The 22,482-nt window shown below is 54.8% G+C and overlaps 1 protein-coding gene across 1 annotated transcript in view; it reads right to left on the bottom strand.

The window, feature by feature from the left end:
• Positions 1-22,482, bottom strand: part of LOC127023326 (rho GTPase-activating protein 39-like) — a 57,541-nt gene that overhangs the window by 13,837 nt on the left and 21,222 nt on the right. The window contains exons 2-4 of the mRNA XM_050907399.1: positions 15,483-15,881; positions 4,738-6,052; positions 273-819 (exon numbers count right to left, since the gene is read on the bottom strand). Coding sequence (XP_050763356.1) covers positions 273-819; positions 4,738-6,052; positions 15,483-15,881 — 2,261 coding nt within the window. The remainder of the gene's footprint in view (positions 1-272; positions 820-4,737; positions 6,053-15,482; positions 15,882-22,482) is intronic.

Genomic DNA, 22,482 nt, shown 5'->3' with positions numbered 1-22,482 from the left:
CTGATCTTGCCATGCCGATCGGTGAGATGAGCACAGTCTAGGGCTGGCGTTTCTTTGCCAGACACAAGCGAGAATTGCAGGGAGATGAGCTGGTGGCAGCTTCATCCCGCCAAGGAAGGGTGAACTCGCCCAGCACATGGTGCTCTCACTGACGGAAACCACAGCACTGGCTGGTGACTACCTGTTTTTTTAAAAACCAGACAACCCCGAATAAGTGGCACAACCCACCAGAACGCTGCTGGGGACAGAGTGGGTGTGCAGGAGGCACTTACTGTTTTCATCACTGTCAAGGTGGCGATAAATGTAACCTTCCAGATAAGACTGAAACTTGGGTGATGGAGAGAAAAAGGCCAGACTGATGGCCATCAGTTCCCAGCCCCACGCCAGACTTCGGTAGCATGTATTATCCGTTGTCTGCCGGATCAGTTGTATGTAGAGCTCATCCCGTAAACCTTGCATGCTCCAGCACTTGGTGACCGTGACCAATGCCACGTGATTCCGGTCCATGCGAGTCTGACGATCTCCCATGTAGCTCTGCACCAGTTTGAACATCTCACACGCCTCTTTTTTGATGGTGCGGTTGCTAGTGATGAGCATTGGCTTTTTGATAGAGCCGCCATTCCAGGACAGCATGTTGGAGATGGAGATCCGTCGGCGGAAGATGCCTTGCGTGTGCATGTTCAGGTTTTTAGAAGCCCAGTCTGCCATGCTGCTCTGAGAGATGGGCTTCCGTAGAGTATTGTAAGGGAAATGATATCCTACGCAGCTGCCAGGCTGGCCGCTGCTCTCCTGCTTGGGGTCCAACTCTATCGTCCCAGGCTGCAATGGAGAACAGACGTGTTAAAAGCAGCTTAGATGGCTCCTTACCCTGCTAGGAAAATTATCAACAGTGAGCCATGAAGCTACCAGCAACTGCAAAGTGGTGAATCTGTACAAAACATGATTTTGTGCAGAATTGGTGGCTGACATCAGTAGTTCTGCAAGTGTGGCACAGCCACACACTGATGCTGTCCCCAAGGGAAGCGTTGGGACGTGGAGTAACAGGGCTGATGGTCCAAGTTGTCCTAGCGTGCCGGGGGACAGCCCAAGCAGGAGCTGGGCTGGCTCCCAGAGCAGGAGCACAGCTCTGTGGCACCAAGCACACACCAAGGAGCCAGGTTTCTCCCCACTCTTCACCTCTCAGTTCCTGTGGAGCCACAGGAGCCCAGGAGGTGTGTGGGGAACACCAGGAGGTGGCAGAGACCAGACAGCCACAGCACTATTAGCCCTGTTTCCTTCTCACCTTTACCCTTTGTGGCCCCTACAATCCCATAGCTGGTTCCCGCCTTTACTATTTTTCCAAGTTCTAGCCAAAAAAAAAAAAAAAAAAAAAGATAAAACCAAACCAACATGGCTAGCAACCATCTGGCGCTGCTGAGCTTTGGGCAACCTGTGCCTGGACAGCCTCTGCATTGAGGCACTGAAAACATGCATCTCAATTCCACCATGACCTTCCTAACAGAAATACCGGCCAGACACACAAACGGGACAGGAGAAGCTAAGAGAGGCACAGCAGAGCATGGGCACAGCTATTTTGATGACAAGGCTGTCACCCAGGTAGGATAAATCATGTTTGAGTCAGTGAAGTGAAGGAGACCAGATATCTGCGTCAGTCGGCTTCCACCACCAATGGAGCTGGCTCTCACCGCACCCTACAGACACACCACGACCTCCTGCCGAACAGGCCCTGGTCCTCAGCGTCCGCGGGGAAGATACAGGCTGTAGCTACAGACCCAGCGCCTCTGCGAGTACTGCGGCACAGGACCCGCGGACACCTCTGCGATGGGCTCCTACCATGTTTTCCTATCCAAGACAGGCATAACCTTCCTCAAATTAAATCGGAATTGTTCACAAGTACTGGGTTGTTTTTTCTTCTCAGAAAACTAGGGACAGCTACTCCCCACCGGCAGTCTGCAGTGATCAAACTCATTTGCTCCAGGGACACAAGTTTACAGAGGTAAGCAGCAGAGACGAAGACCTTCCTTCCACCCAGACTTCGTATGCAGTTTTTACATGCAGCACTTGTCCATCCTTCTTCCCCAGTGATCGCTATGGATAACTACATAATTAGAGCTTTGGTAGTACTGATCCCAAGAAAATGATGTGTAATAACTGCTTGTGAGAATAAGACACTTATTTTGCCCATCCAGGATTCTCTGTTTTGGATGGAAGTGGCAGCCTGGGACACATATTGAATTCAAACACCCAACAAGTTGTTTTAGGAAACAGACTTTTTTGTAAGACTTGAAATTCCCACATACAGCAACGAAGAGCTAAAGAGCCCACACTTTGCTCAAGGAGATCTCCAGCAAGTAGGAAAAAGCCAAACAAGATAATCTTGAGGTTTTTGGTTTTTAAAGGAAGACAAAGAAACAGAAATGCTGTAAATTTTGGTTTTGCAGTGGAAAAAGTGAAATAAAACATGCATTTGCCTTCTTTGCAGATCCCCTTTAACTTGCGTGCCACACTCTATTCCAGTCCTAGCCTACAGTCAACCCCAAAATACACGTTATTTCTTAAACGTTTAGAGCAAGTCAGTGTTTTCTTCTTAGTAAGGAAGAACTGCTGAACTCACGACAGAGGCTTGTGTAGTCCAACCCTTCCCTATCTTACACCCAACACGCACCTACATGTGGATGACGCGATTAGCACACATCACACTCCACCTCTTATTGCCAGCCTGGGGCACAATCATTTCTCCTGCTTTTCTACTTCGTTTTGTTTTTTTATCCCTTGAGTTACGCCTCTACCTCCTCACCCTCTCTGAGTTCACTCAACACGCTGCCTAAAAATCCCTGCCTGCAGTTCTCCTCTGCCATCTCCATCCTCGGTCTCCTTCAATCCATCTTCCACGCCCAGGGTTGGTTTTCCTACCACCCTAATTGCTCCTTGAGCATGTTACTTCTGAGGATCCACCTCCTCATACTCTCTAGAGGTTCAACAGGCTCTTGGTTCTCTCCTCTCTCTAGAGTTTATCTCTCAAATCTCATTCACACAACTACCCAGCTATTATCTTTGTGCTGACAGTACACATCCACCTCTGCTCAGCCTGTCCTAGAACTTCTGCCTACCCTCCTCGGATAATGAATTTCCTCGTCTCCCGATTCTCCTCTCCGTCACACAGGCCCAGCACAGGACATCGCTGGTGACTCAAGCCACACACTGCCATTTTCAGGCGAGGCATTGATTTTGCTGCCATATTCTCTGCAACCTCTTCTCCTCCTTACTTGGACTCTTACATCTCAGGGTATTTCTGTAAATAGAGTACTTATTTATTGACTCGTTGCCTTTACCACAACATCCATCTCCTTACATCTTCCACTATATTCTCCTTCTCCATCCTACCACACATGAATTATTTTTCTTCACTTTCAAGGCCACTCACAGCCTATCCCCAACCCACCAGCTCTTGTGCATAATCAAGAGATTAACTCTCACCTCTCCCCATCAATGCAATGAGGTGTAACACATCCTGAAGACCGGATAGCGGTCTTCCAACAAGTCTAAACAGGCTGTGAAATGACATTGCTGAACTATTAACTGTAACATGTGAGTCCTGTAACCTCAAACTGGCCCTGTGCCTGAAAAATGGAAAATGCAGGAACATCACATCAGTTTTAAAAAGGGTTTCAGGTGAAAGCAAGGCACCATCGATCAGAAATTACAATAAAGAGAAGAACACACACATATAAATCTGATACAGCGGGGAGGTGTCAGCCTGGCTTTTAGAGAAAAGTTACACCTCACAGGTCTACTGGAGCAATCTGAAATGGTCAAGGAGCCTTGCCAAGTTTCTTCATGAAAGGTCGTGGACTAGCAAACAGGAGAAAAGACAGAACAAAGGGTTAAAATCAATAGTCACTCTTCACACTGGAGGATTGTTATCAGCTGTGCCTCACAGAAGAGATGCAGAGACTCAGGCTGTTCAGCAGGAGTGAAATAATTGGAAGAGTGAGCAAAGAGAAAAAGGACAAAACCTTCACAGGATATAAAATTACCTATGTAGAACCTAAATCTGAACTAAAACCATGAAAGCAGGACGTTCCTTCAAATCCAAATAGGAGAAAAGATGGCAAACTAAATTCTGCAGAAGTGCTGTGTTATAGAGGAAAAACTACTCCATTTGTGCAGGCACACTAATGGGCTTTAAAATAGCTATTTCCAACAAGAAGATGCTAGAGTCACTGTCACCAGTTTTCTGAATATTTCCATTCAATGCTCAGGAACAATCGGAATGGAGAACACAATATGAGGAACTATTAAAAAAAGAAGAGAGAGAAAAAAGGAGAAAACACTGCCATGTGGCCATGCAAATCCTGACGCCTGCGTCCTGTACCCCACCAACTCCGGCCATCCCAGCGCAGAAAGGACACTGAAGGGCAAGGGCTACCAAAGAAGATATGAGCGCCAGTAAAATGATCAGGCAGTAGATTTACCCAAATAACACAGCAGAGCTACCCGCAGCGCTGAGGGCTTGCTGGACACCAGCCCCTCCACAATTCCCCCTCCTCTCACGCCACTGGCCTGAAATGGGGTCTCTGGGAAGCTTTGTGACCTGTTTGCTATTCTGCAGGCACAGACGTGTTCCCCCTGCAGCACATCCACTAAACCCGCCCGGGAGCAGACTAGGCACTTGGCTCTGCACCTCGGCAGTCCAGCAAAGGCATGCGATTTAACCCGGTGTAGATGGGGAGGTACCTGGGAGGAGTGGCGTGTAGCATCTGATGAAGCCAAACTTGTCTGGCTGGTCACATTCTTTTCTAAAGAATCTATTTTCTCAAAAGTCCTCTTCTGCCTCACTGTGTCCTGTGGAGCAGCCACATCGCTGGGAAAGCTGCCCCTGCTCTCCAGGCCCTGTCTATACAGAGACCTATTACTAGCTGAGACATCATCCCTTGAGCTTCGGCTGATGCATTTTTTCAAGTGGTCGGACTGAAATCTGACTTTGCTGCTCTCTGCCGGGATGCCACTCTCCAGACTTTCAGCATCGAGGCTGGCTTTGCTTCCCCTGCAAGCTGCTGACCTGCCCACCACAGCACGCATCTCGGCAATCAGCTTATCATTCAAAGCCGCGAGCTCGCTGCTGCTGCCCACAGAGCCAGGTCTTCCTTGACCTGTCCCTTGCCTCCGTCCTTTCCTTTTTCTCAAGCTTGGAGAAGGGCCAGTCGAATAACCAGAATCCTGATGGCTTATACCGGTTGGGTACTCTGGAGTTTGCAGGCTGTTCTGCCGACTGTGGTGGGCTTCCATGTTCTTGAGGACGTTGGCTTCCAAGATCCTCCAAGACTGCTTGAAGCTGTCCTTTGAAGTAAGCGGACCAGGCAGTTTAGTAGAGGCATCAGCTGTTGCAGCAGAAGAGTGGCAGAGTTTGGAAGACTGGTCAACGTTGACCATGTGTTTTATGTATTCTCTGCCAGCCGGGCTGTATTCAGTGGAAGAGGGATTTCTTGCATGCTTCTTTGCAGCTTGCTGCTGCTGCTGCTGCAGACCAGGATGCTGCAATAATTTGGTTGGTTGCAGCTGCTTTTTTAAGCTATTGCTTGGCGACCTTGGTGGAGACATCCCACTCATACTGACGCTTTCAGTGTCCATATCTACTGGTGGCTCATCATAAATTGGGGACTCTAAAGATGGCTCATCGTATATAGGTGCAGGGGAGGCATACTTGGGGGATGCAGGCTGGGGGGTTCCTGACTGGCTCCTTGGAGGTGTTTGAGAAGTTGGACCATTCATCAGCACTAGGCAAAACCCACCATTCTCTGTCTTTTTGATCTGCATAGACTGCTTTGTTTCTCCTGTAGGGATTTGCTTTGTGGCTCCAGGGCTCTGGGATGTGGATTGAGGCTGAGCATATATGGCTGGTTTCGGAAGAGATTTTTGGCTGTTGGCCTCTGGAGCACTCTGCAGCTGAAGCGAACTGTTTGAAGAGCTCTGCATCTGCCTCAAACTGTTCACTTTGACCAACATGGCTGCTTTCGTGCCTGGCAGAGGCTGCCAGTGGGTAGGAGTCTCCCTAAAGGAAGAAAGATACAAATACAGGGAATTATTTAAGAATTATATTAACTGAAGTATCCTCTACTTCTACCCAAATACCAGATTGCTAGTCTCAAAGTGCCTGGAGATTCCCCAACCAGTTATATCAGCCCCTCATTGTTTTTTCCTGGAGATCCCCCTTCCTGAAACAGAAACACATCGTTGTTACACACATGATATATTTCTGAGTCATGAACAGCAGAACGACGAGATGAAACAAGTTCATCATACTATAACCTGTCCGGTATCAGCAGCACTGAGATAGGAAACAACCTAGGCTTCCCAAGGCTTATTAGCTAGCATGGCACCCAGAACAACCAGCTGAAGACCAGTAAGCAATTCTGGACCACCCAAGCAGTGAGTTGGAAAATAATCCCAAGTGTCTGCCTTCGGATTGGCAAACTATGATGACAGTCCTTCCAGACCATGTTATTTTTTTGATCTAAGTTTCCAAATGCATGTTTAGTTTGCAGAAAAACCTATGAGGTCTATGGGAGGTGTATGGAGGCGGACGTCCTCGGCTCACAGGATGTGTGTTACACTCCCACACAACCCACCAAGCCTCTGTGTAGAGCATCCTCCCAGGCCGGTCCAGATGCCCTCAGAGCTGGTTCCCTCAGCCAAACCTACCGGCCCCGCTCAGCTCTCACGGCTGTGAAATCCTCCTCTGCTGGGAGTGTCCTCTGACCCGTGGTGGTACTCGGGTTCCACCACAACCCAAAGCGCCCACTGCAACATCCCAGTCCCAAAGGCGCATTCTGCAGTGTGATAACAACCTGCTGTCAGGCTGCGGCTATAGCCAGTCTGTATTTGTGAGCTCTGAGGAAAAGGGAATGGAAAGGCTGTTGAACCAGCCTGAGCTTCCAGGTCTTCAAAGGCACCGCTGTCCCCAGGAAGGTCCCCTTGAACCTGGCCCCATTTCGTGCCCTCCCTCCACGTATCCGCTACCAGCCGTCACTGGGTAAGACCTGATAGCACGCTGCGCGTGCCCCATGTGCAACAGATGTTCCTGTAACACCTTCACAGCCATTTTGCTCTACTTGAACCTTAACACTTGTTCCCCGTCCCGTGCCGCTGACCTGTCCTGCATGGCCCCTGTGCTGACAGACGGACCCACCTCCACCGCATGCCCAAAGCTGCCTCTCAGTGAAGCTCCTGCTTGTGCCTTCCTCGCCAAGCCCCAAGATACCCGCACATCCCAACCCTCTTGCGCTCTGCTCCTGCTCTCCAGAGACCTTTCACCAGCCCCCTCCTTCAGCACGGCTTCCCTGGGGGCGCTCTGCCTGCCCTCCCCCCCGTGGCGCTCCCACTGGCAGGGTGCATCTGCACACACGTTGCTCTCCCCACACCCCAGCCCAACAGGACACATCTGCCCCACAGCAGCAGCCCCACGTCCCTGTGGGTGCCCTATTTCACCTGCTCCCCCCAGTCACCTGCCCCACACCCAATATCCCACGTCCGCTCCCAATCACTCCACTCCTAAGGGGGTGGCGTGCCCGTTCCCCATCCACTGCTTACCATATTTTTGGCAAAACATGCTCTCCGACGGCACTGCGTCGCTGTGAATCCCACCTCAGCACAGTGGCACCGGGAGAGGCACGGGTGAGGCCAGCACTGCCCCGCCGTGGGCGCAGCGGCTGGCTCCCGGCCAGGGTCCAAAGGCCCCCGCCGCCCTCTGGCCACACCGTGCTGCACCACTGCCTTTGCAGGGCCTGGCTCCTTCCCCATGACAGACATGCGACTCTGCCTCGTGCAACTACCCACGTGACCGGAGAGGGTTTGAGAAAAGGCATCCTCTGCTTCCCATCCTGGTGTCCCTCTTGCTCCAGGGACCTCCCCCAGCATCTCCCGCTAAGGGACAAAGGGTTTTATTTTAAGGGAGCTCCTGACACTACTTCAAGGTGGAGGTGCCACCGCTGTGAGGAAGGACTGACCCCCAGCCACTGCCTCCTGCTCACAGCGTTGCAGCCCAGGACTGACCCCAGCCCTGTCCGAAGAGCGGCTGCTTGGGAAACACCGAGGGATTTGGGGATTGGCCTCCCTCCACCTGCCCAAGCTGCCATCAAGCACAGCCCCCGCTCTCCCACTCCTGTTTTGCCATCAGTGGCTTGTCCTCTGCATGCTTCTTCCCTGGAAGGAAGGGGGGTGACCGCCAGCCGTGCCAAGCGAGGACATGGGCAGGGAACAGCCAGCGGTAACGGCAGGATGGGGGTGGCATTCGTGAGGACATGTGGCCCTACAACCCACCAGGCATCCCTCCCTGGGGGCCGCAGGGACCACTCCTCACACCGGTGTGTCCCTCCTGCACGCGGCCAAGCCCTGATCCCAAGCGCAGGCACTGCTGAAGACCCAGTTGTTCCTCGAAGAGCTCCTGGACTAACAGGAAGAACCAGAGCAGCAACATTTGGTAGGCTTCTAAATGAGCATTTCTGACACCCCTCCACCTACCCCTCTGCTTGGCTGTACCTGCAGCTCATTTCGTGGCAGGGAAGCGAGACTGGCAAAGAGCCGTGTCAAGGACAAGCAGGACAGAGCCACTCACGGGCTCCTGACTCGGCGGGCAGGCCAGGAGTGATCACATGGGAGTGATTTTAACTCAATGCTACGGCCAGAGTAGCATCGCATCTGGACCAGCACTATCCAGCTGTTGGGTCCCAGGGGAGAAGAGCCGCAGCCCTGCAGCGCTGCAGCCCCTGAGCTGCAGGCGTGTCCCCCTGCCTCGAGAGCCCTCCAGCTGTAGCAGGGTTGGAAAATAACCCTGCGCTCTGCGGGAAGGCACTGGACCCCACGTCCCATGAGCCACCTCCCGAGGCGATTCCTCTCCCTGACCTACAACGTTGCACCTCCAGCCAGCTCCGTGCACAGCTGAACCACCCGCTCGGCGAAGGCTTGGCAGACCCACCTCCGTCAGGCACGGCACGACCAGACTCGTCCCCCTGCGCAGGCTCAGCTTGCGCCGGTACTGCCCGGCATCAGCAGGCCCACCAGTGCCTGCCACTCCGGTGCTCACCAAACCCCTGCCAATCCAGAGCGGCAGGAACTTAGTCGGAAGCTCTGCTGCCTCCTCGCTCAGCTCTGGGCCACAGCGAGGAGCCTCTCCCTGCCTGCGCAGCAGGCAGTGGCACCACCTCCTGCCCGATCAGTCATATCAGCGCCTGTCCCGATTTGCACCCACGCGGCAGCGCCGGGCATGTCCTGATCTGTCCCTGCTCAGGTGCGGGGCTGGGCATCTGAGCAGCACCACCAGCCCGGCCTCCGGAGACGGGCTCCCACCCCAGCATGACATGATGATTTTAGGGTCCTGTGGGACCCCAGCTGGCAACGACCTCCCCCCCGCATCCGTGAAAAAGAGCAAAGCCCAGATTTTGGCCCTCAGATGAGCAATGAGGGATTGGATCCGGAAAAGAAAAGGGGGTGCTGTGCTTGCGGCCTCCCCCAAAGGACAAGCTGCCTACCTGCGACGCGGCGCCAGCCAGAGGGCAACGGGCACCCCGAAGTGCAACAGCTCCTCGCTGCCCCGAGTCACTTCACCGGGGCGGGAGGAAGGCGTCCCACGCCTTGGCCCTGCCCGGGATGGGAGGACGGGGTGGGGCCTCGGCACGGGCTCGGCTGCACGGGTGGGACGCAGCGGGGAGCGGCAGGAGCTCTGCGCCAGCATGGGGCTCTCCCTGCGCCTGCTCCGCGGATGCCCTGAGACCAGCCGGCAGGACAGCAGGACGGATTAGACAGACGGCCACAGCAAGGCAACGAGGCAAGGGGTTCTGCCGCGAGCAGCAAGCCTCCCCGCAGCAGGTTTTTGGCACTTGCAGTCTACACCCCAACAGGCAACAGGGCCAGAGGAACGGGCTCTGCTGCCTCCGCAGACTCATGTTCCCTCCTTCAGGCTGAGGGGCAAAGCTCGCGTTGGGACCCAGCCCACCCCGGGCCATTTCAGACCAACTGCTGTGAACCCCCGGAGCCAGCAGAGCCCAGCAGTGCTCAGGCAGCTCTCAGGAGACGACAGCACTGGGACTTTTTGCACAACCGCCATGCAGGGTGGCCTGCAAAGGTGCAGTCAGAGGCGGGAGACGAGCAAGGCCACCGTGCCACTGCTCCTCCCCGGCTGCGATTCGGGATGCGAGGACTGGTCCACGTACCCAAGCACTTGCCAGGGGTTCCTCGGTACCCGCTGGGTATTGGTAGCTCCCCGGGGTGCCCCAATGCCCGCTGTGTGCCCACAGGCACTCCTACTTCAAGGAGAGGGTATTGCACCCAGGAGCTTTGCATTCAGGGCTGGTATGGGACTCAGGCGTGTTCCTCATGCCACAGTAGTGTCCTTGCATGGCTCCACCGGGACATCCAGGGAGGTCTCACAGGGCTGGAGGAGACAGGGGAGCTGTGCCGCTCCAGTGTCACTGCGGGCAGAGGGAGCAAAGCTGCAGCCTGACCACAGCCACCACACTCCCCTTGACCAGGAGGTTTGTAAGTGAACACGATGGAGAAATGAAACCTCTAAACGTGTGCCGTATGCCACTTCGCCTGTCAGTCTCATCTTGGACACAAAGTGCCGTCTCCAGCCTCCCCAGCCGCCGGAGATCAGAGGAAAGAGGCACCACTGCAGAGAAGACAAGGCTTTTTTGAAAGGACCATTTCCACAGCCATGAACAATCTCTTGGGGACACGTCTGGATACAGCTTCCCTCAACCCCATCCCCAGGCTGCTGAAAAGACTGAGCAGAGGAGAACGGGGACTTCCTGAATTCCCAGTATGGAAAAAGGTTCAGCCTTGTCCTTCTGAGCAGTGAAAGCCCTGACAGAAAGCAAAGCCAGTGGTGGAGAAACATCCCAATGCAGCCTCTCGGCCGTGCTCTTCAGCCACCAGCAGCAGAGACCCTACCGAGTCCCCCGAGGCGGTTCCTTCGAGGAATGCTTTCAAGTAGCTCCAATATAAACACCGCAACCGGTGCTGGCTTTCCCAGCCCGCACCCAGCTCCAGCAGGCCCAGCGTATCCGGCAGCTCTTCCCAGGCTCCGGAGCTCCATTGTTTGCTCTTCCCTCCCAGAAGCCTGGAGAAAAGGCCCCGCACCTCAGCTCTGCCCTTTCCAGCAGTCGTTTTCCTGGTGCTTTGACAGAGGCGAAGGAACAGGGATGTTTGTATCTCAGCGGCACTGCTGCCGCTGCCTCCGGTGCCCACACCGGAGGCAGGGATGGAGACCCCGCGGAGGCGACCCACCCAAACCCAGGTCTGCATGGCCCCAAGGAGAGCTCTGCAGACACGTGCAAAGCGCCTTCTGTTTGCACGCCCGGCCCCAAGGCCAGCAGCATAAGAAGAAAACAAGGCTGTATTAGGAATCCCGATGGTGTTTCTTGCCCAATTATAAAGAACTTAATATTGGCATTACTTACACTGGGCCTTGAGCGACATAAGCCCATGATGAAGCAAACCAGACTTGGAAGAGGCAGAGATACCCTCATAGCCACCTTCACAGGCTTCATGTCACGCATTCCCTCTAACTCCCCCTTCCAGCACACCCTCCTGGCATGGTAAGACCAAGCCCCTTCTCCCTCCCAGCCCAGGATGCCGGGAAGGTGGGCCATGAGGAAGGTGGGCGAGGAGGGGACAGGCAGCACAACCTGCTGCCCACGCAGAAGGGACCCACACCTCTCCTGTTCTGGGGGATGGGATGTTCCTAGGGATGGTGGATTTCTACCTGGAGGACTTTGAGATGCATTGCTATCGCAAGGGGATCCTCGGAAACTCCACTCTGAAACAAGTCCCCGACCCTAGGAGAACCACGGAAGAGGAGGAAAAGGGCCGGTCCGCACGGACAGCGGGGCTGGGGACAGCAGAGCCCACTCGCAGCCCTGACTGACGGCGTGCGTGAATGCTGCAGACCAGCACACAAGCTCCGCTCCCAGCAAGACTGTCCTCTTCAGGCCTCGGCCCTCAGCCAAGCCCAGCCCTTTCTCACCCATGAGGCCCGAGGAGCTCCGGCAAACCCCAGCGTGGCTGCAGTGGCTCACAAGACACTTCTAAAATGCTACAGGCTGCTTTCAGCCCCAGGCTGGTCTCACGGTCCCCAAGGGAACATGTCTATCCTTTGCAGAGCTTTCCAGCGTGTGAAAGGATCATTTGGCCCCCATGTCACCTGGAGAGAGTCTGTCTTCCTTCCTACTAGGATCCCAAGTGCTCGGGAGGGGTCTGGAGCTGTAAGGCCAGTGCTGCCTGCTATCCTTGCTCCAGCAAGGGAGGAGCAGAGCCGGCGCTGGGCTGGGCAGCCCCAGGAAGCGCAACTGAAGACTGACACGGGAGCAAGAGCACGTGCACGGGCAGAAAACCTTCCCCAGGAGGCTCCAGGGATCACAGCAGCGTCTCCCCCTCAGCAAGCAGCTGCCATTGCCCCGGGGGGGTTGACCTTCCCGTGCCGCCCGGGGATGCCAAGGGCCGGTGTCTAGAGAAGGCTGCTCGGAGCTGGTGCGCTTTAGAGAGCTGGAAGAGCAGCAGCGAGTGGTGGGGCAGCGAGGGAGAGGGTGGGATCGGCATGTAGACAGAGGGAACGGGCAGCAAGGAGCGGTGGTGCAGTGCCCACCTGTCCAGGGAGCATCTCCGCTCCGCTTGAGGCTGTTGAGAGCAGCGCGCAGGGGGTTTGGTCGCACTGAGACGTGGCAGCAGGCACAGCAGATTTAGCAGTGCTGATAGAAGGCACAAGAGAGGAAGGGTGGGAAAAACCAGTCTGCTAAAAGAGAAGAAAAACCCTGAACCACAAAGTATTACTGAAAAAAGGACAAAATCCCTTCCCCCAGCTCTCTGTGGCGTGTGCAAGGAGGCCCCTCTTGGGGACCATGCTGGTCTCTTCTGGCCTCTCCATCTATCACGGGATGACAAACAAGAAGGGAAGAAAAACAAATCTTTTGTGCTGCCGTTAGAGACAAAAGCAAAACTGTCTTGGGCGCAGGTACCCATAAAGATGTCAAATGCTACCAACAGCACTCAACGTATTCGCCCTCTGTTTATACAGCTGTATCCCTGCCGAGGGAAGGAAGAGGACACACTTATGTTTGTCTTTGGAGAACAACACAGACAACAGAGCTGACAAGCTTCGTGTGCTCTTGCTGTGCTTTTGCTGTTACTAGACCAGACATCCCAGCAAGGGCATTAGATCCCATCTGGGAACACTTGCTTTATGCACAGCTCTTTGCTCACCATTTTATGAGCTAGCAAAAGGCAAGAAATCTCTCCTCAGGTGTCAGACTCGGGTAGGGAAATCGTTCTCCGCACCATAACCGGACATGCAACCCCCGCTCACAAATAGCAGTGACAACACGTGATGGATGGGCAAGGAAACAGTGCTCAGTCTCCTGCTTCCAAGAAAGCAGCTTCCACAGGCAAATGCTGTCGGCTGACTGGTGTGAGGATCTGGAATAGCCTCACACGTCCAAGCAGCCTGTTAGCTCCCAAGCGAGCTGCCACTCACACCTTTCCCAGTGCTTGTCCTTCAACAGAGTTTGTTGCAGGCCCAAAGTGCCCCAAGGTTGCTGCAAAAACTTGGGCTTGGGATGGAGTAGGGGAGGACCCCTTCCCACTCCCCTTCCTTGCAGGAGAATTGGCAGTGACGCCCGAGATGCTGCCTGGCACCAGCCTGACTGGCAAGGAAAGGTAAAGCAAATCCCTGCCCACGTTGCGTCACTCCCCTTCCTCCTACCCCAGGGGGCCTGTGTGGGGTCCTCCCTGCCGAGAGAGCCTGAGAGCTGAGGGATGGGTCAGAGCTGGCATCGCTTATCCCTCAAGGCACAGCCGTTCCCCGCACTGAGGCAGAGGCAGCCACGTTCCCCTCCTGAGAGCCTGAGTCAGAAATATTTCGGACCCCATGGAGCTCAGGATATTTTATGCCCTGCAGAAGGCTCCTGCGCTCGCTTCTCTGAAACATGTAGTTTGTCGGTGCCCGTCACGACTGCCCCAGAGCGCTGGGCTGCAGAGGAACAAGGAGGGGAAGCCGGTCAGCTCATGGCAAATCCCACCTGCCTGTGGCTCACCTGTGGTCACCAGGGGGGGGACTGGAGGGAACTGGGAGCTACTGGGGTTCAGCTTAAGGCATTTCTCTCTGTTCGGGTTTCTCCTAGCAGGGCAGGGATCATCCTCTGGATGGGTCTGAAGCTCAGAGGGGCTGCTCGTGGGGCAGGATGCACTGAAAGCATCGCAGGCACCAGTAGAGCTCTAGGCTCCTTCTGGTGCACTTCATGTGCATCACCAGTGTCTCCCAGTCATGCAGATATGAAGTGAATACAGGAGCATCTCGCAGGGGGCAGCAGACAAGTGATAAACCTCAGTTTAGGGCGCTCTAGAGCATATATTTTCCAGAATCGCCATCCTACATGGTTTTCATCATCTTGGCTTTTTTCTTCTGTCCTCACCAGCACCAGGCACACAGAGAGGCAACCCCAATCCAAAAACCAAGCTGTTAAAGAAGCCTGGCTCGCGGCATTGTGCAGAACTGGGGACAAGGAGCACTGGCATGGATGGCAGGAGTGTCAGGCTCACCCAAGCTCTGCTCTAGCCCTTGGGTTAGTCACTTCTCCCCAGCGTGACTCAACTTCGCTCGCCACACGGCCTCCCCGGCTGTTGGTACCACATTCTCCAGGGTAGGATGATGCCCAGACATGGCAGGAGGGAGGCAGGGCAGCCCCGGGCAGTGCTCCAGGTGGAGGGGCAATCCCCACAGAGACCAGGGAGGGGATGCTTTTGTGCAGCTGAAGCTGGCCAAGTTTCAACACAAAAAAACCCCGATTGTTGTCAGACTGGTTTGAGCGTAAGAAAATCTCTTGGCCAAACAAAATAGCATCCCGTTATCATTCTTTTATTTCAGGCTTGATGTGAGCAAATAATTGTGCCCAGGAGCTCTGTCCCTGCAGCCCCACCTCCCGCCCTGTCCGAAGCTGCAAGCACATGCAAGCAACCGAGCAAGTGGGGAGGGAAAGAGCCAGAGCAGCCGGGCTCACCCGCACCCTGCAGCAGCCTAACCCCTTGCACAGCAGCTCAGCCATCCCAGCAAACCCTGCCATGAGCATCCAACAGAGCTCTCGTACTCTTACCTACAGCTCTCGCTCCTACCTGTCCCCTCTCCTTCTGTTTAGCACAAAGGGCTCTGAAGCGATGATTATCTTTTGATGTATGTTTTTATGGTACCTCACACAAACGAGGCCTGGCCCAGACCGGGGACATTCAAGTGGTACTGCACTGGTGAAAGTGGACAGCTGTACCCCGGGAAGAGGAGGGCACACGGTGGTGATCACTGGCCTGGCAGCACTTTGCCCCAGCACTGCACCCTCTCAGGGCAGCACAGCTTCCCAGCCCGTTTGCCAGGCAGCCAGTGCCTGCCTGGCAACTGAAGCCACCCATTAGATCTAAACAGAGAAGGCTAAAGCTCTCCCTACCTGCCAGGGTCTTTCCTCTTCTCCGCAGCACAGTCCCCCTTACCCTTCTCCATCTCCTGTAGGAGGGCTATTTGGATGGGGGTGCTTCTGCCGTCACTGCCGGTGCTGCCCCGGTGCTGCTGGCCCCGGCAGTCCGGCTGGGAGCTGCGCTTCATGGCCTGGAGCTGCGCCAAGGGCACAATGTCGCAGCCCTGGGGCCGGTGCCACACCGTCTGACGTGTGATGGCATTGTAGTAGTAGAAGCGGTTGTTGTTCTGGTCGAAGAGCTCCCACCACTGCTTCTGGTCCGACTGGCGCACCTTCAGGTTGGGAGGGGGCTCCCAGCCACACTCGCCGGTGGTCAGGTTGACGTACATCCGCTCCTGGGAGCGGGGCTCGATGATCTCCACCCAGTCTGAGCTGCAGGGACATGAGAGCCGTGTTAGTCTGGGCCAGAGGCTCAAGGCAAACGGGTTGTCTGGGAGTCCTACAAAGCTGCTGCCTCTGGGCCAGGCAGCCATGCTGCAGATCAAAGAACTGCTTGGGGCCATTCAGCAATCTAACGAGCTCAGGGGAAGATGAGGGGAACGGTTTGAGATGGGGCTGAGTCAAATCAGCAGCTCCCTGGCACATGGAAGGGAAGGTCACCCCCCCAGCCCAGCCCTGACATCAGCTCACACCTCTCACCAGCCCGGGACAAGCGACATGGGGCGGGCGAGCATCATCTGCTGATGCTCTGATAACTCACATCAAGGGCTGGCGCGATCACAGGAGTGCCGGTGCCTGGTGAGATGCTCAGGGGAACTCGCTCTCAAGAGCAGGGAGGATCTGCAAAGCAGGATCTGCTCCTTTTGGGAGCTGCACCCTGTTGTTAATGCCACCTCAGGAGACCAAACCCCTGGCTCCCGACAATGTGGCCAGCCTGCCCATGCAAGTGCCTGCCTGCCTGCAGGGCTCGCATGCTGTGGGGCTGGAGGGAACCTCTGGGTCACCCGGTCCCTGCTCGAAGCCCACACTTGCTTGCACAAAAGATAAATGCGGGGAGTGACTGGTGGATGAAATCATCTCCATTGCAAGCTCTTCCCCCCTCCCTTGGCTGGCGGGACAAAGCCCTCGGTGGCCCTTTAGGTGTAGGGTGACCCAAAGGACAGGCACGGCCTGCCGCTGATCTGTAACCGCTCTGCCGCCCAGAGGAACCCCTCCAGCCCCAGGGTCCCTCACCAGCACCCACGATGGCCCAGCCTGGGGCTCAGTGAGAGAGCAACACGGGCAGTGCTGTAGGGTTGGTTTTCAGGCAGATCAGCGTGATGGTTTTGTGGCAACAGAGGTGTTGGGCTGCGCAGCCCTCATACATGGCACGTCAGCCTTTAACACTGACCCACCTACCCCAAAAAGCTAACCTAGGTGAGAGCAGAGGAGCTCAGCAAAGCCAACGCCTCCACGATGCTGTAGCCAAAACCATTCTGGCTAGCCCAGGTAAACAGAAGAAGGGGGTGCAAACCCCAGCAAGGTCTCCTCCTGCGTGGGAGAGATGCTGCCACTAAAGCGATCCCACTCCCGGTGGCACGCTCAAGTGTGCAGCTGAAAACAGAGATAAAACCTACACGTGCCCCCCAGCTCCTCCTCACACCCCCTGAGTCCTGGTTCTCCACCCGCCTCCTCCACCCTGTGTCAATGGAGGCTGTCAGGAAGGAGTCCCTATTTAACCCAAGTTATTTTTGTTATTAACAAAAGCTGTATGAAGAGGACGGATCCAGGGCCACCCTTGAAACCCGCTCCTTCCTGGTGCCTTGGGGGCTCGCCCCGGCACAACCTCCAGCCGCTCCCCGGCGAGGGCACGGCAGCAGGAGCCATTCCCAGAGGAGCAGCAGAAGGGAGATCCCGTTGCATCCCTCTTGCACACCCTCCGCTGCCGGCCTGCGGTTTCTCGGAGGGGTCTGGGTTGACGGTGGCAGCACTGCAGTGCCAAAATGGCAGCCTGGGCTCCCGGTGCTCAGCCCTCCTGGCACAGTTGTGGGAAAGGAGGTGTTCGCTGGCAGGGCAGCGCAACCCTCGGCTCTGCCCTGGCTTTCTGAGGAAGGTCAGTGCATCCCCTCCCACCGGTCAAGTCTAGGAGGAGGTTTAACTGCACATCACACCTCCCCACTAGGAAAACCACGGGTGTATTCAATGCTGAGCAGTCTAGCATGCACCCCTAGAAAGCAGGCTGCTCCTCGACTCTTTGAGGATACAAAATTGATAGGTACAGTGTCAGTTAAACCCAAAATAAACCTAAACTGCCTCTGAAAAGGTGCAATTCTCCCTGCCACGACATCTACCATGCAATGCTGACCTCCACGCAGCCTCCCGGAGGGCTGATGTTCAGGCTACCTGGGGAAGATCATTCAGGTGAAAGCCACTTCTTTTGTGGCATAGGTCCGTTTTCAGCCAGATCAGCTCACCCAGCCCAGGCTATCACCACCCATGACCATTCGCACTGGTCCAACAAGCAGCTGGGAGCAGAGCACACCGCCTTTCCCCATGGCACCGATGCCTACTGGGCTCCCATCATTGCCAGAGCAGGGCAGGGCGCTGCCAAGAGTGTGCCTGTGAGCGGATCCCACTTGGAAAACCCTGTGTCCAGAAAACATCTGGTTTGTTGTTTGGTATTTTTTGGCCAAAACTACATCAGTTCCCCTATTTGATTTAAGGTGCAACACAAACAGCCATACCAGCACCCCATGCTACGGCTCGGGGTGGGAATCACAGAGCCAGCCCGAGTATTTCCATGCAGTTGCAATGTCAAACCATAGGCACAGGAACAAATCAGCAAGTCACTGCCGTTATCAAGGGCATTGTCAACTGCAAAGAGGTGTCTTCCATAAACAGGGCATAAAAGGGGAAAACGAGGGCAGCAGCAGAGCCCAGCAGTGCTCGGAGGAGAGCGAGATGAGCACGTCCACGGAGACAGCAGCAAAGAAGTGCAGGTAGGACAAGGAATTGGCAACAAGGGTCCGAAGGACAGCTCAGAGGGGACACAAGAGGAGCAGTGACCTCTGAGAGCACCATAACTCTTCACAGGAAGGACAGGCAGTCAATAGGAAAAGGGGCACAGGGGACTGAAAGGGCTTAGACCCAGGTGGCACTCTGGCAGCTTCAGGGGGGGAGAGGCTGCCGCCGGTGCTGGAAGGCGGGGGGCTTCACCCAAAGGTGGGAAGCACGGCACACCGCCCTTGGGAGGGGAAGGGCAGGGGAGGAGGAGAGCAGGCGTTGGAAGGCCTGGAAGAGGAAAGCAGGCGTGGTGGGACCCCCCTCACCGAAAGCAACACAGAAACGCGCACATGGACAAGCTTGGGCGCAAGACAGGAGGTAGTTATGGAGTATTTGCTTGGCAAGGGGGGGGGGGAGGGGGGGACAGACACACCAACCAAACAACCCTGCAAGACCCAGCTGAGTGATCAAGATGCAGCTGAGTGATCAACCTTTTTAATGTTCAAGAGCATGCTGGTTTTGATCTGTTTTGCCAGCAACTGGATTAACAAAGGTCTGAAACACCAACAGCTCTACCAGCACTGTGGCTCCTCGGGAGAGAGGAGGTCAGCTATTTTCTGTTAAGTGCAAGCTATTGAAAATAACGAATTCTTCTCATGGCACTTGGCCACGATCAAGCGTGTGTTGCTAACTATAGTCTTCCGTTTTAATAAGCTTACATTTATCTTTGCGTGCAAAGACACATAAGTGGATGACTTGGGTTGGTGACCTCTTTGCTCCCCTTAAAACTGAGGGGCTGAGGATGACTGAGGTGGAGTTTAACCAGGGAAAAAAATCTGTGCAGAACACATTGAAATACCAAAGAGTTTGGTACAATCACATTCATATGTAAAGAAAGAAAAGGAAAAGCAAGGAGCACATTCCTGGAGCAGGGCCAGCCCCGGGCTGCCACACAAGCCTCGAACATAACATCAGGAACTCTGGAAAGACGTGATAAACCCAGGATTGCAGAGAGATAAGGCCATAACTTGGACATAAAAAAAAAAAAATTAATTCCAACTCCCCTTCACGGGGTTAAAGAAGAAGTTTCCTGGGAATGGTTTGAATGACGCTTTTCCCTGTCCTCTCAGCTCCAAGCGCTGGGTGACACAGCAGCCATGGAGCATGCACCCACTGCCACCGGCACAGCAGCACCTGATCACACCGGCAAGACCACTGCGGTGGTTTCAGTCCGTCTCATCTCTTGGGACTCAACATCCCCAGGCACAGGACTTCCCTACAGGCCCAGTTTGCAAACCCAGACAGAACCGCCACCGCAGCCCGAGCATGGGGACACGCAGCCCACCGGCATCGTGGCAGCACCGGGGAACTAACCCGGTCACCAGAGCCCGCAACACAGAGGAATTTCAACAAAATCCCCACTTGCTTCCAAAAAAACACCCACATTCCAACTGTGCATCCTCCTGTATTGTCGGAGAGATTTCAGGAGTTTCCTCTGTGTCCTGAGCACATACACAAATACTTGCCACGCCTCGTAGCTTGTAAATAGGCCACAGCTCCAGCCGCTCCCCCGGAGCAGCCCGAGCCCCACCTGGCTGCAAAGGCACTTGCCTTGGGCACGCTGATTTTTTGGAGGGGTGGCAGGGCTGTGGGAGGGGGGCTCGGTCCCCGAGCAGTGAGGTGCTGTGTGGGGAGATGGTGCACCAAGCGTGCAAAAAGCAGAAGGAAGCGTAGGGCTTTTTGTGCACAACCACATCTCACACGGGCAGACAGGTTTATTCCCACCTGAAGGCTTAGCCCTCGCAGGCCAGCAGCTTGTTTTTTATGAAGTGTTGTATAGACAGAGCAGGTAAGAGGCCAAGCTGCTGCGCTCTGTCCTGCCAGCCTCTGGGACAGAGGTGATGCACATTTGCAAACTTTGTTCCTTCAAAAACAGCTTGGGTCCCTCCTGGCTGCCACTCCTGCTTGGCAAAGCCTAGGAATTAAAAATAAAAATAATAACAATAATTTTTTAAAAAGGGTATTTCAGCCTGAAAGAGCATCCTGCTAGCATCTCCTGATTAGATCTTCTCACAGAGACTATAAATGTTAGAGTGAGGTCCAGGAAAGAATAAAATTGTTTTAACTAAAGAGAAGGGAGCAGGACTAGAAATGGAAGGGAGCAGACACAGGAGAAGAGAAGAGTCACTTGCAGGAAGAGCTGAGAAACTCCAAGAAGTCGAACAGCCACTACTCCACAGGAGAGCTGGTTTTCTTGCCACCATCACCCAAGTGACACCACAGCCCAGGCAGCCAAGCATGGTCCCTGGACACCACAAGTTCTTCGCAAGGCCGTCCAAAGGTAAGAATAGGAGAGAGACGTTTTCTCAGCTGGAGCTGTCAGCTTGAGACCAGCACGATGTGACCACCCAGCCCTCTGCATGAAGCCTTCTCTCCACTCATTACCCATGCACACTGCTCGCGTGGAGGAGGCGGCATTCACCTGCCAAGGGCAAGAGAGCCCCAAGGAAAGCCACGGGAAACCCCTGCCTCGGGGAGCTCCACACCAGGCTGCAAGCAAACCCCTCTGCGTGGCTACAAGGATCCCCCATTTCACTTCCATGTTCTGTAATTTTTGGACTTCTGTGTTCCGAGCCAAGATCCCACCTCCTTCCCCCACTTCCCTTCTTCGGGATGAGCCCTGCAGAGAGCTGGGACAGTACCAAGTCCTTCTTGGCCAAACATGACTCCATACCAAGTGGGATTTTTGAAGACGAATGCCCTCAAAGGGAGCCTGCTACATGCTCAAAGGTGGCCCCAACACAAAGAAAAGCAACTGGGAAATTAAGCCCTTCCTCCAGGAAACAGGAGCCTGAATGCAGCCAGTATATGGTCTCATATTTAGTATCACAGAAGGATGGCTGCACTCAGAGGACAGGGGACCCTCCTGGACAGCAGGAGGCTGAAGAACTTGAGGGGCCATAGGCCAACACAACCTTTGTAAGTGCTGAGGCTTCCCTTTACATCATCTCTGCACCTTGCAGGGAGAAGGTGTTGCTACTATGCCCTGCGCGCAGTAGCCACCTTGCTGTGTCCTTGCACGAAGAGCTGCAGTTCTTTGCCTATGGCTCCAAGCCAGGGCTGCTGAAGCCTCTGTGAAGCCCCAGGAGGTGGTAGGGCCCCAGGACAGATCCCATCATCAGAGGTCATCTAACCGAGAATTAGATGCCAAGACTCGGATCAATGCCAACACTAAGTGCCTATTAAGCGGTCCTCCTTGAGGATGAGGAACGAAGAGTTTGGCCATCAGACACACACAGAGATTGAAGTACAACTCTCAGAGACTCGTCATGCTGTGACGCTGGCCGGAGGCAGGGATGTGTGCATGGGGGCCAGGGCTCCTCGCTGCAGCAAGCGGCTGGACTGATGGGGATGGGCATCTGAAAGGATCTGTCCTACAGAGACAGGGAGTTCAGAGTCTCCTTCATTTGCTGCTAACAGAGCGTACGACAAGGGGCCCACAAGAGGGAGCAGAAGCAGAAGCCATGTTTACAACCCCGAGCGCTCTAAAGGGAGGGCCCCATCAGCAGACCAAGGCACACCAGTTAAGGAATGAGGGGTAGGTACCATCCCAGAGGCACTGAAGCTGCTGACATTGCTGCTCCTCTGCAGGTCCAGGCTCCCAGCTGGCTGAAGCGCAGCCCGGGCTGTGCTCAAGCTCCCCAACATCAACACAGTTCTGGAGTTGTGTTTTTTGGGTTTTTTGTTTGTTTGGGTTTTTTCTAAGAGGATCATGCTTGCCCCTTCACCTTCTACATGACAGGCAAAGCCAGAACAGCACCCCAGCACACTGGGTGGGTTAGCAGACAGACTCCCTTTAGAAAAACTTCACTCAGTGCAGACGCTGAGCAATAAAGTGCAACCCCCGGGTGGCTCCAAGTCACTCAGAGTTGCACATCAAAGTCAGGACAAGGCTGTAAAACTCATCTGTATCCTGGAGCTGCAGAGGGCCTCCAAGAATGTCTCTAGCACCAGCTCCTTGCAGAGATGCTCCACCAGCTGACTCAGTCAA

This window comes from Gymnogyps californianus, chromosome 17 (assembly GCF_018139145.2).
Source record: "Gymnogyps californianus isolate 813 chromosome 17, ASM1813914v2, whole genome shotgun sequence".
Taxonomy (NCBI): Eukaryota; Metazoa; Chordata; class Aves; order Accipitriformes; family Cathartidae; genus Gymnogyps; species Gymnogyps californianus.
Note: the sequence above shows the minus strand (reverse complement) of the source record. Positions and strands in the feature narration are given on the sequence as shown.